This window comes from Pelobates fuscus, chromosome 2 (assembly GCF_036172605.1).
Source record: "Pelobates fuscus isolate aPelFus1 chromosome 2, aPelFus1.pri, whole genome shotgun sequence".
NCBI lineage: Eukaryota > Metazoa > Chordata > Amphibia > Anura > Pelobatidae > Pelobates > Pelobates fuscus.
The window spans coordinates 182,778,691-182,793,095 of record NC_086318.1 but is presented as its reverse complement, the minus strand read 5'-3'; the positions used below and the strand labels follow the sequence as shown (position 1 = coordinate 182,793,095).

Genomic DNA, 14,405 nt, shown 5'->3' with positions numbered 1-14,405 from the left:
TTTGTACATAGCAATTATAAACATTACAGGAACATAAAGAACAGTTATCTGTATAGTAACAAAATAAATAATTCTAGCAAAAAAGTTCTTAACTGTACTCTGTCATTGTTTTACTTAAAAAAATTAGATGTTTTTTATTAACCAGCTCAGCTTATAGTAACTGCATTTTTTCATGTAGATGCAAGCTGGTGATATTAATCGCCTGTAACACACTATTTGAAAAATAAGGGGCACGAAGGCTAGAATTGAATATGCTACTCATGTTTTTTTCTGCCTCTTTGAAGAAATAAAGAACTGGAAAAAAAAGGAGAGAACTGAATAATTGCTATTGTATGTCAAGATGTTAGTAACAATACTTACCAATAACTGTTACAAGTGCTTCCTCACTACCTTCTACCAAATCTTCAGGAAAAGTGAATGTAAAGTTCTTTGACAGTGGACTTTGAACAGAATTTCCAGTGTTTGCAACTTCAAAAACCTCAGCCTTAGAATAATATTGCCTCACTCCTTCTGCCTTTAAGAAAATATAACAGTTTTATTCTGTATAAACGTCATCATTGTTAGCGTTTATACTCCAACTACTGAATATTATATATATTTTTTATTTATTTTGGAAAAGTAGTAAAACATATCAAGAAGACTCCAGTTAAAAGAAAACTGCAAATTATCTTGCATTCAAGGGGTAGTGGGGTAAAGTGACACATTAGGAAAATGTAGGTTGTTACAAGAGTTTATATAATTTTTTTGGATGACATCACAGCAGGAGAAGTGAGTCTTCAGTTATTTTTTTGAAGGGATGGAGACAAGGTGAGAGTCTAACGGAGCAGGGAAGGTTCAGCCATAGAGAAGTGTTGAAGGTGGGTGTCAAAGGAAGTGGCGGATCCGGGGAGGGCAATGGGGCAATTGTCCACTTGCGGCCAGCAGGGGAAGGAGAGGTGACCCGTGAGCACTTGCTTTTAGTTCTACTGGGTCTCCTCTTGCGAGCTTGGAGCGTTGCCACATTTACCACAGCAACGCTCAACTCTCGCGAGAGTGAACTTTAGCCTTAGGAGCTGCAGGATAGAGTGCACCCCCCCTAGAACCACCAGGAATTCTCCACCGGACCACCAGGGATTCACAATCAATATCCCTGTGCAAAGATAAGATATTTTTTTAAGTTAAGAAACAACAACACTTATTTGTTTTAATCAGCCCCTCCCCCATCTAGACACACACTGCCCCCACAGCCCCCCCATACACAAGTGCTCCCACTGCACCTCATACACACACTGTACCCCCCCCACACACACAACCACTGTACCTTCATACACACATTGCACCCCCATACACACACTGCTCCCACTGCACCCTCATACACACACAAACCCCACTTCACCCTCATACACACATGGACCCCACTGCACCCCCATACACACACTGAACCTCCATACACACACTGAACCCCTATACACACACACACTTCCCCCACTGCACCCTCATACACACACTGTCCCCATTGTACCCAAATACACACAGTGCACCCCCCACCCACATTGCATACCCCCATACACAGACAGCAACCACTGTACCTCCATACACACACTGCCCCCACTGCACCCTCATACACACACATTGCACTCCCATACACACGGTGCTCACCCATACAAACACTACACCCCCATACACACTGTCTCCAATGCACCCTCATACACACAGGGTTCCCACTGCACCCCCATATATTCACTGCACTCCCATGCACAGACTACACCTTTCACACAAACACACACTGTCCCACATACACACACTGCCCCCCTACGCAAACTGCTCCCCAATACACACACTGTCCCACTGTAGTGGATATTGGACCTGGATTGTTTCTTTAAATAATCTATTAGAGTTCCTCCCAAGATTAGGCTCTGGATCTGCCCCTGGTCAGAGGTGGAAATACGAACAGAGAACAGAGACAGAGCGTAGGGGCCTAGATGGGGCATATTTGTGTATTTGTGAGGAGAGGGAGGTAGGAGCAGTGTTATGTAGGGATTTATAAACAACAACAAGAATTGAAAATAAACATTATATCATACAGGAGGTGCGGGAGGACAGGAAGGTGAGCCTTGCTGCAACATTCATTATAGACAATAATGGGGCAAGCTGGGAATACATAAGACCAATGAGAAGCAGATTGCGGTAGCCAAGACAAGAGAAGATAGCGGCATGGTCTGGCACTTTAGCTGCCTTTATCGGTTAAATACTGTCATCATTTTTTCGAAGAGCTTTGCAAGTAAACAGTGGAGTTAATTAAAGGTGCTCTCTAACATTATAAATATAAAATGATTTAACCCCTTAAGGACCAAACTTCTGGAATAAAAGGGAATCACGACGTGTCAGACATGTCATGTGTCCTTAAGGGGTTAATAACATTAGCGTGATTTTGACATGTTAGAGCAGGGGTGCTCAAAAGGCAGATCCATAGATGTTGTAGAACTACAACTCCCATGATGTATTGCATGCCTTTAGAATGCCTTTAGAATGTCAAAGCACCATGAAAAACATCTAGGAATGTATCTAAGGAGCACCCCTGTTAGATTATTTGACCCCTCTTTTACAAAGTAAAAAAAAATGAAATGTATCTCACATTTTATCCACTATGTTCCCACCACTCTACTTTCTTCTGAGATCATCACTACTCAATGCTTCCCTGAGAGCTCTAATATCCCTTTTTGGAAATTGCTGCACTGTGCCAATAGGATTTTCCTCATAGAGAAGCATTATAATGCTCCTCTATTGGAGATTCAACTGTGTTGAATATGAAGATTTAACAGTCTCTAGATGCTGTCTGATTGACATCCTCTAGAGTAACACTGACAGACTCAGAAATAGCAAAATTATCTACACCAAAATTATCTAGGTGTCAAGACTACTACATTAAAGGGACACTATAAGAACCCATTTCATCTCATTGGTCTGTGTGCAGTGCCCCTGGCATTTTGCTCCCGCAGTGTAAAACATTGCAATTTTGGAGATGTGGTAATGTTTACACTACAGAGTTAAAACATCTACAGTGGCTGTCAATCGGAGAGAGGTGCATGCCTGCCATGTGCTTTTCTTCAACATTGTGGGGAAAGATTAAGTAAAAAAAAAAAAGGAGAGTGCATTTGTACACTATACTTTCCCTTTATGTCATACTGGTTTTGGTGCTTATTGTGTCCCCTTAACAACAAGTTAAAACAAGAATAATGCTGTCACACAGATACAACAGTTGAAGAAAGCCCAGTTTGAATTGAACTTATATTAAATGCTTGCTATGATTTTGCTCTGTAGTAATGGGATCATCATTATGTATGTTAGTAGTACAGGTAATTGAATTTAGATATATTTCTTCAAAAAGAGAATATGCAGAATACCACAAAGGGCATATGTTCATTTGATAGATTTGAAAACTGTCACCATACTTTAAGATGTTTTCGATAATGAATATAACTTACCTTTACATGAATTGTTTCTGTTACGACATCAGAAGCTGTAGGTGAAGTTGCTTGCACTGTGATTGGGATTTCACCCAATTTGTGTGGTTTTATTGGAAACAGAACAGTCACTCCATCTTGACTGGAAACAGTCACATGCTTTTGGTTTGCGGTAAAACTGATATTAGTGTTGACATCTCTTTGTGGTACAATTACCTCAAATAGGTCGTCACTGGCTTCCAATGTTAAGGTGACCTGCAAACAACATTACCAAAACATGCCATAAAAAATAGATATTTATATATCTTCTTATTTATTTCCTCATGCTATGGGATACTAAAGGATACTTAAAACCCAATTTCTCACAGAACACTAAAATGACCTTGTGATAATTATTTATTGATAAAATATTTTACAAGGAAGGATACAGAGATTTCTCTCATTTTCAAGTATGTCATGGGTCCACAAAACATTGCATTGCTACATTAGGGTACAATAAAATACAAAAACAATATTAATACACAATATATACAAAATTTACCATAGAACAAGTAGGAAATATATAATCAACCATGACAGGTGCATTCTGTTTTGAGGTATGTAGAGAGGGATCTCTTAAAGGCTTATGGCCTGGGGAACATTTGAAAGTGTGCGGGAGGTCGTTCCATAATTGTGGTGCTCTGTAGGAAAAGGAGGATCGGGCCACTTTCTTTTTTTATTGCAGTAGACTAAATAAAGTGCTGGTACTGGATCGAAGGTTATAGGAGGTGGGAACAGCCGGGGAGAGCTTTCTGCTTAGGTAGAGCGGGAGCTTCCCAGAAAAGCTCTTAAATACAAGGCTGGAAAGATGAAGGGTGTGTCTGGATTCCAGCGACAGCCAATTTAATGATAATGATGCTTGGAGTAACCCTTTAACAAAGTAATATTTTATTTTATTAAAATAAGTTGGGCATCACTTTCAGCATATCAAATATGTAACTATTATTTTGATCCATTATTACCTTCTTGTGAATCTCAGTTTCCAAACAAATGATAGAGCATCCATGCTCAGTGTTTTTTATTATGTACATTAGGTAATAAGGAATAGTGAGTGCGCTTACAATAAATAAAATACAGTGTTAATCACACCTAAAAAATCTGAAGGGCATATAACACATTTGATTACAATGCAATAATACCAAAGTGCTATAGTGCTTTAAGAGATTTACACAATATGTGGAGTGCCAAAGTGCATATATGTGCAGACAAGGGATATCCAATATAAATAAAAAAAGGACTGATATACTTGCAGAGCTTCTGGAACAAATAATACACGGCTCTGTAATACAAATAATACAACACCTAGTGCAATATGTTTGTACAGTGCAAAATTAACAATAAATAAATAGGTATCTCACTCACAATGGTGGAGTGGTTGAAGTACCACCCCAAACTATCTATTAACTAACTATTTATACGCCATATAATAGTCCGTTTTTTTATCATGAAAGTATCTCCTTCTATAACAAAGCACACAAAGTACACAATTGATAGCATACCTTCACATCTTCTGACAAATAGTTGAACAGGATAACTTCCAAAATGAACTGCTCACCTCTCGTAACAGAGTAAGGAAGATTTAGTTTAATAAGGATAAACTGTAAAACTTGTAGCTGTAAAAGAAAAAGAAAGACATAGACTGAGAAGCAGGAAGGGAAGTTATAAGAAAGGAGGTAGAATTAACTGCATAAAAGAGAACAAATTATGATGGAATTGGAGCAAAAGGTGGGAAATAGGACAGAATTGTGAGTATATAAAAATTCGACAGAGCATGAAAAACTAACTCAAATTGAACGAAATCTGGAAAAACTACCTTTAATACGAAATACTACTATCATAATCACACAATTATGATAGCCCATTGCTTAAAAAGCTTTCAATATTATTTAGGTTGTATTAAAATGTTGGACATCCTTACTATGGGATCATAACTACATGTACATGATATATGCACTTATTTTTTAATTCACTAACAACATTAAAGAAATGTTACCTCAGCCGGCTGTTCCGTCAGTGCAAAGCCAAGGTCCTCAGAAATAACAAAAGCACTGGCATCCCAAGAATGACCCATGCTTGGAGCTACTAATTTAAGATTGGTGCTTTTTCTGTAAAATAATTTATAAAATATATAAAATATATAAAATTGTTTGATTAATGCAGTTGGAAAGCTTTTATTAATAATGGCCTATCTCCTCTAACATGATACGTATTTACAACATAGTAATATAGGTGGAAAAAAGTCCATCATGTTCAGCCTTCTTCTGCTGTTGATCCAAAAATTACTATTGAATCTAATTTGAACACAACATGGAAAAACCCAGGGTTATCATTAAATAAAAGGGACACTAAGGCCACCAAGGCCACTTCATCTGAATGAAGTGGACTGGGTACAGTGGTCCTTTCAATTTAACTACTGAAGGTAAAACATTGAGAGGTTAAACACACCTCCAGTGACTGTTACACTGACAGTTGCTGTTAGGAATACAGGCTTGTGTTAGAGTTAAATCCCCACTCACACAAGGGAGTTCCAGGTATCAATCCATACCTGGGACTCCCGGCACCCCTCTATCAGCTGACCCCAGACTAAAAGATGCACTCTGCTGCAGCCACTTCAATTGCCATTTAAATTCCTATTACTGCACTACAGAGTGAACAGGGATAAATCTCTGCTCCCACCAGGAAGACCGAAGTATCAATGGATACTTAGCTATCACCTCTGTTAGCTTAGAGGCCCCAGACAGACCAACAAGTGTATGCATTGTTCAAAGTGAAGCCCTTTAAACCTATTTTGAACATCGTGGTATGCTCGGCCACGATTATGCTAGGACTGCTACCTGCTGAAGGAGGGCTCCCAGGAACTGAATAGCAGAAACATACCACTACCTACCATTTTAATCAAGAAACCCATCTGCTCGAAACAATACTGATATTAGTGTCCTTGGTGTTAGTGGCTGTGGTAGGCTTAGAGTTCGTGTATGATGAGGTTAGTTGTATGGTTAGGATTAGTATAGGGTTAGTGTTAGGGTAATATTCTGGGTTGATTCTGGGTTTGGGTTAATGTTTTAGGGTAGGGTTAAGAATTGTTATGGGTTAATACTAAAGAGACAATTTAGTTATCATAACAACTTAATCTAAATGACTTGGAAAGCAACTTACCTTTTCTAAGCCAGTTTTGTGACGTGCTGACCACTCTCAGCCAATCAGCAGCACCCCTGCCTAGTGACACTCCGTGCTTCCTGAATATGAAATTTCCGAAGCCGGATGCCACCAAGGGGTAGCTGAGATCGGTGCTGGGGGCTGCTTTGGGGTTTAACTGTTCGAAAACTGTTTAACCACTCAAGGTAAGAATGCACCTGGGACCCTCCTGGCACTATAACCAGTTAATTTAGATGAAGTTTTTTTGGTACCTGGAGTGTTCCATTAATGGTAAGTTTTGATTAAATATATAGTTAGTGCTAATGTAAGCATAGGGTAAGAGGATAATAGGGTAATTTAGAGAGAGAGAGAGACAGATTCTTGTTCTAGCGGTTTGAATTTTGTATTGCTACTATCATGAGTATATTTATATCAGGTAATGCATTATTCATAACTTTATCTATGTAATACATGTTGCCCAGTATATGAGACTTTGGTGCTTGTTCATATATTTTGGAGTCCTCTTTGGTTATCTTTTGATCGCCATTAAAGTTATCTTTTGATCACCATCACAGGTTTCTTTATAAGTCGTCTTGTCATTATTGTAATTCTTCTAATATTTATTTACTACTATGGTAGTTCTTTTAATTAATTCCAAATTAATTCTGACAGGATGACGATGATAATGACGACGATGAAGAGCAAGAGGGAGAGAAAAAAATAGAACATAACTTTAACTTACTTTACATCAATTTCCATCCAAATCCAAGTTTCGGGATAAAATGTTCTTACAGGTGTATAAACTTCGTTTTCTACATTTGAGTTAATTAATTCGATTTCTAAAATATGTTAATATTCAATTTTAGATTAAATTACAGTTGATTACTTTAAAACACATTTTTCCATTTATTGACTTACTCATGGTACATCTTTTGCACCAATACTCAAGTTAAAGCAAAATGATCTGAGCTAAACAGTGAACAAATTTGATTGGGTGTGCTATGAGTACAGTTCCTGATAGTAAAAGATGCTGTAGGTGGTGCATGCTCACAGTATATAAGCAATTGAACAGCTTATTAAGATGTTCAAATAGGGTATCAGTGAAGGGCTGTATGAGTTGTACATCCAACAATTAAAAAAAAAAAAATATGGAAAAAACAAAAAGGCTTTAAAATGACACTATACTCACCAAGACAAATTTAACTTAATGTAGTGAGCTTTCTGTATTGGGCATTCCCCTGCTGTCAAACTAATGAATTCTCTGCTATTTAGCTGTAAAATCTCTTTGTTTATGCATCCCTAGGCACACATCCCTACATGTGACCTACACAGTCTTACTCTACACATTTCCTGTAAAGAGACCTAATAATAATAATAATAATAATAATAATAAAGTGTTTAACCAGGAAAGGTACATTCAGATTACTCTGGTTTTCAAGTACGTCCTGGGGATGTAACCTTAGCCCAACATCCAGGGGTTGTTACTAATGTTTTAAATTATTTTAATGCACAGTCTGTTTAATTTAGGATGTCTAATCTCATACTCTGAGATAAGTGTGTGTGTGTGTGATTAAAGTTCAATTAACACAGCAGGAGATTAAACTTCTACACACTGTGCTGTCACAGCTGATAGTAGGGCATGATCCATTTCAGGGGTAGACAACCTTCAGTACTCCAGATGGACTATATCTCCCATAATGGTGTTACCTATAATTAGTTATACTGCTGGCAAAGCATCAGAGGAGACGTAGTCCATCTGGAGTGCCATAGGTTGCCTACTCCTGATCTCTACACTAAAACTGCCTCATTAAAGGAACACTATAGTGCCAGGAGTACAAAAGTGTATTCATGACACTATAGCTCTGAAAACAAAGTTTATGGCCCCAGCCTCCCTGTTAAAAAAGTTACAGTTGATTTATTCCTTATTTCCAGTGCCGTGCACGTCTCGTCACAGCTGGTTCCGCCCCATTCCACCTCCTTGGCTAAGATCATCAGAATTGACAATCTCAGCCAATCCAATGCTTTGCCATGGGAAACCATTTGAGGCTATTACGCATACACAGAAAAAACACAGTATTGCGCCAATCAGCATCTCCTCATAATAATGCATAAATACAGAGCTTGGATACACTGAACGTCAGAGAGACTGCCACTAGAGATGTTTGTAGGCAGTAATGTAAACACCTTTTCTCTGAAAGGCAGTGTTTACATTAAAAGGCCTCAGGGACATACTGTACACACCAGTTCAATAATATTAAGCTGTGGTTGTTCTGGTATGTGTCCCTTTAAGCAAAGATTGTTTTGGTGCTTAGAATATCTCTTTAAAATGTACGTTTGCTGAACAAATTCATAGCACAAGTACTATATAAAGCTATGGTTTGAGTGTAAATCCATTTCAAAACTAAACATGAATGCTGTATCGAAGTCTGCCCATTTCATAAAACAAAAATGTATCTATGTTATTCAAAGTTTACAAACGACACACACATTTTAATCAGAGTTGTGGATGAATAATCATGAATTTGAAAATATACTGTACATATTTAATACTTTATGACTCACCCCCACTTGTGCTCAATAAAGCATCCGTTAATGTATTATGTCCAGGCTAGGGATAGAAAAATATGGATAATTAGTCTGTTAAAGCTTATAAAGTTGCCAATATAAAAAACTGAGGTATTTTTAACAATTTAAATCCAATGGATATTGGGGACTTGGCACACCCTTTACACACACATCCATTTATTGCATCAAGTGTGCACATTTAGAACTTGCAATGCTTTACATAAAAGGTTAGTACATATTCACCCAAACCATGTGCATCATACAGAGATCATAGTACCACTCTGTGTATACAGTATTTAATGGTGGCCTGTTCTCACTCTGCATTTAGCAGCCTATTACCATGAGGTATTGGATAATATAAATCTGATAGCACATTCTGGATAATTTAGCAAAAACTCCTCTAAGTACATGCTGTGATGTGCTAAAAGCTGCAGAATTGGATTAAAAAAAAAAGTAAAACTGCAGTAATTAGATGGGTAAGTGTGGCAATATTGTAATGAATCATTGATCAACATTTTTTAATTAAATACATTTAAGGACCATGAAGTGGTGGTGACAACCCGCAAGCGGCTAGACACCTTGGTTTAACAAAAACAGTTCAAACATAAGGTTCTTGTGCCTGCATCCCAACAACTGTGCTTTTATAAGAAGCCCTCCTCTGAGCGTCCAAAAAGTGCCATGATTGATAGTTCCAGGACCAAACGCACCCTAATAGAAGTTTTGCCAGATCACGACAACACTGCAATCCAATCAGCAGTTCCAGACGATTTGTGGGTAGCTGCGGTCAGGTGCACTGTGCCTCAGAGGCTCCCAGGTCGACGTATGCGCAATCCTGGGCAGAGGAAGAGAGCGCTGAGCTAGGAGGCACAGGCTCGAGGGGGAGAATGATAGTGATATAGTTCTTTTAGGAGAAGGTGGCAGCTGAGAGACATGTACCAGTCCCCAGTATTGATCAGAGAGACAGCAGCAGCTTTCTCAAATCAACCTGATGCCTGTCAGGTAGGCGATTGTAAAAAATATTGACCTGTGTCCTACAGACCACAAGGTTATCTGTGGACTAACACATGCCATAGAATGTCCAATCCTAAAGGTCTAATGGGAATGTTATCTCTCTCACCTCTTGCTCAAAATAGGAACAAGGAAGGTCAATTTAACTGTTATCCAGTATTTAAATATGGTTTTCCTGGAGGCTGGTGATCCTCAAATTCTTCATAACCAATCATCCCAAAATCACACCTTCCAAAAATTAAACAATTCCCTACCCATCAACCTCCTTCTAAAATGAAAGCATATGAGTAAATATATATTAGAAAATGTTTTCTGTTATTACAAGTGAACATATCTTCTCTTGGTAGAATGTTGTAGTCTTTCAATACGAGTCACATAGCAAGTCAAATCCCTATCTCTGCTCTAATTTGCCTTGGAGATGGAGTGCCTTGAATCAGACAGGTCATGACATAAAGGGTTTTCTAGTTCACAACCACACAGTATTAGTGTTTGCAGAAGACATATTGCTCTCACTTACATCTTAACCCTGAAGTTGACTTAACTTTTGACTCAGTTCTTTTTGGGATTTAAAATAAACCATGACAAATATTGCACACTTAATCGCACCCTCCTCCAAGAATGAGAGCAACTAGCCACCTGTCAATTTCAAATTTCAATGGTGTGCAATTACATCATATCGCTTGTGATTAACATAACATCTACACTGGCAATTTAAAAACAACACTCGATTAACAGAAAAATAGACAGTAATTTGGTGATATTTGATTTGATCTTCCTGGGAAGGAATTTTCAGTAAAGATGACCCTGTTGCTTAAACTGTTATATTTATTTCTGCCCATTTACCTCCTGGTACAAAAATACATTCAAGTATCATAAAACTTCACAAATGGCATTTAATAAAAAAAAATCATCCTTTTTTTCCCTAAATTAACCATATTAATTTCATACCTGAGTATCGATAATAAGTGCGTTTTCCACCTGAAAAAATAATGACACTTATTAAAGACACATGCAGAACTTTTTTTTTTAACTGTCCTTTACAACTCATTTGAACTTTTTATTTGTTTTTTTGTGTAATGTATCATGATGATGAACCATCTGACTGTTTTATATAACAGCACTATTCAGATTTAACCCCTTCAGGACGGAGTCAATAGTACACGTTCTGATCAAAACAAAACGTAAACAAAAACTGGAATTTGCGCTATATGTCTGTTCAACCGTAATTCACCGCTGTCACATTAAGTGCACCCACGCTTATTATATATTATTTTGTTCAGGAGAAACAGTGCTTTCATTTGATATCAAATATTTATATATGAAACATAATTTATTATGAATAAAATTAAAAAAACTGAGAAATTTTAAAAACATTTTAAAATTTGTAGTTCCGCCTCACATTTAAGCTGTAAATGTCATAATACTGTTAGGGTTTACTGCAGAAAAATGCACATATTTGTAATCAGCGATGTCTCACGAGTACAACAGTACCCCCCATCAGTGGCGTACACACAACCCATGGGGCCCCGGTGCGAAAACTGATCCGTGGGCCCCCCCGCGCGCGCTTACTCTGCGCGGGCTGGGGCCGCAACACATGGCGGCGGGCACCGGGTCGCAGGGCTGCGACCTGTGTGACCGCGGTATGTACGCCAGTGCATGCATAAACACATACACTTAAAGGACCACTACAGACACCCAGATCACATCAGCTCAATGAAGTGGTCTGGGTGCCAGGTCTCTAGTTTTAACCCTGCAGCTGAAAACATAGCAGTTTCATAGAAACTGCTATGTTTCACTGAGGGTGATCCAGTCTCTAGTGGCTGTCTCATTGACAGCCGCTAGAGGATTTTCTGCGATTCTCACTGTGAAAATCACAGTGAGAAGACGCTGAACGTCCATAGGAAAGCATTGAGTAATGCTTTCCTATGGGCGGTTTGAATGCGCGCGTGGCTCTTGCCACGCATGCGCATTCGGAGCTGAGAGGCGGATCGGGGCGGAGAGATTCCCAGCGCCAAGGGAGTCCGGCACTGGAGAAAGGTAAGTGCTTAAGACACACACACACACACTCACTCTCATGAACAGACACACACATTTACTGACAGACACACACTCAGTGACAGACATACACACTCACTAACAGATGCACACAAACATACTCAGTAACAGACACACACACTAACACACACTCTAAGACTAATACACACACTCTAACACTAACACACACTAACATACACACACTCACAAACACACATACACTAACACACACACTAACACACTCACTAACACACACTCACTAACACACACTAACACACACTAACACACACTAACACACACTCTAACACACACTCTAACACACACTCACACTCTAACACACACTCACACTCTAACACACACTCACACTCTAACACACACTCACACACACTAACATACACTCACACACACTAACACTCACACACACTAACGCACTCACTAACACACACTCACACTCTAACACACACTCCCACACTAACATACACTCACACACACTAACATACACTCACACACACTAACACACTCACTAACACACACTCACACTCTAACACACACTCACACTCGCACACACTCTAACACACACTCACACACACTAACACACACACTCACAAACACTAACATACACTTACAAACACACACTAACATACACTCACACTCACAAACACACACTAACATACACTCACACTCACAAACACACACTAACATACACTCACACTCTAACTCACACTCACAGACACACACTAACATACACTCACAAACACACTAACATACACTCTAACTCACACTCACAAACACACACTAACATACACTCACACACACAAACACATTTTTTTTTAATCCCCCCAGCCTCCTTACCTGTGGGAGAGCTGAGGGGATTCCCTGGGGTCCAGTGTTGTTGCTGGCCCTGCTGTCACCCGGCTGGCCGGTCCTGCGGGCGCGCGAGGGAGCACTGTCTCCTGGGTGCTTCCTCTTCAGCTCCCTCGCGCGCCGCGTACTGATACCAGAGCCGGAAGATGACGTCATCTTCCGGCTCCGGTATCAGTGCGGTGCGCGAGGGAGCTGAAGAGGAAGCACCCAGGAGACAGTGCTCCCTCGCACGCCCGCAGGACCGGCCAGCCGGGTGACAGCAGGGCCAGCCTCGGGGGGCCCTGAGGTTGCCGGCTCCTGGGCCCCCCAAGAGAAGAAGCTGGCCCAGTGACATACATACCTGGGTCGCAGGGCGGCCGGGCCCCCTGGTGGGCCGGGCCCGGTCGCAGCCGCGACCCCTGCGACCCTGGTATGTACGCCACTGCCCCCCATTAACAGGTTTTATGGTGTTTTGGAAAGTTACAGGGTCAAATATAGAACATTCCATTTTCAAATTGAAATTTGCCAGATTAGTAATGTTACCTTTGAGACAGTGTGGTAGCCCAGGAATGAGAATTACCCCCGTAATGGCATACCATTTGAAAAAGAAGACAAACCAAGGTATTGAACGTGGGGTATGTTTAGTCTTTTTTAGTAGCCACTTAGTCACAAACACTGGCCAAAGTTAGCGTTCATATTCTTATTCCTGGGCTATGATACGGTCTCAAAGGCAACATAACTAATCTGGCGAATTTCAATGTCAAAAAAATGAAATGCAAGCCTTATATGTGACTCTCTAACTTTCTAAAACACCATAAAACCTGTACGTGGAGGATACTGTTATTCTCAGGAGACTTCACTAAACACAAATATTAGTGTTTTAAAATAGTAAAACATATTACAACAATAATATAGTCCATAAAAGTGCCGTTTGTTTGTAAAAAATGCAAAAAATGTCACTTTTACTTAAAATATCATCGTTGTAATACAATTTACCAGTTTGAAACAATAATATTTGAGTTCAGCGAAGTCTCCTGAGTAAAACAGTACCCCCTATGTACAGGTTTTATTGTGTCTTGGAGAGTTACAGGGTCAAATATAGTGCTTGCAAATTAAATTCTCTGCACTTTCTCCCTGTGTTGTTAGGCATGTCAATCAAATTTTAATTAATCAAATGACATAATTATGTTAAAAGATTACTTAAATATACACGTAGAATTTTAATTATATATGCATTTATAGGTATTTAAATTCTACGTATATACTAATGTAATCTTTTATGTAATTATATGTATTTATCTCTCTCTATATATATATTTGCGGTTATTTGTATTTTAT

General features: G+C 39.2%; 1 protein-coding gene across 1 annotated transcript in view; it reads right to left on the bottom strand.

Annotated features, from left to right (window-relative positions):
• LOC134586250 (CD109 antigen-like) overlaps positions 1 to 14,405 on the bottom strand; it is a 128,586-nt gene that overhangs the window by 57,903 nt on the left and 56,278 nt on the right. The window contains exons 16-22 of the mRNA XM_063441743.1: positions 11,139 to 11,168; positions 9,180 to 9,225; positions 7,360 to 7,456; positions 5,476 to 5,587; positions 4,982 to 5,095; positions 3,465 to 3,698; positions 361 to 514 (exon numbers count right to left, since the gene is read on the bottom strand). Of these exons, the coding sequence (XP_063297813.1) occupies positions 361 to 514; positions 3,465 to 3,698; positions 4,982 to 5,095; positions 5,476 to 5,587; positions 7,360 to 7,456; positions 9,180 to 9,225; positions 11,139 to 11,168 (787 nt within the window). The remainder of the gene's footprint in view (positions 1 to 360; positions 515 to 3,464; positions 3,699 to 4,981; positions 5,096 to 5,475; positions 5,588 to 7,359; positions 7,457 to 9,179; positions 9,226 to 11,138; positions 11,169 to 14,405) is intronic.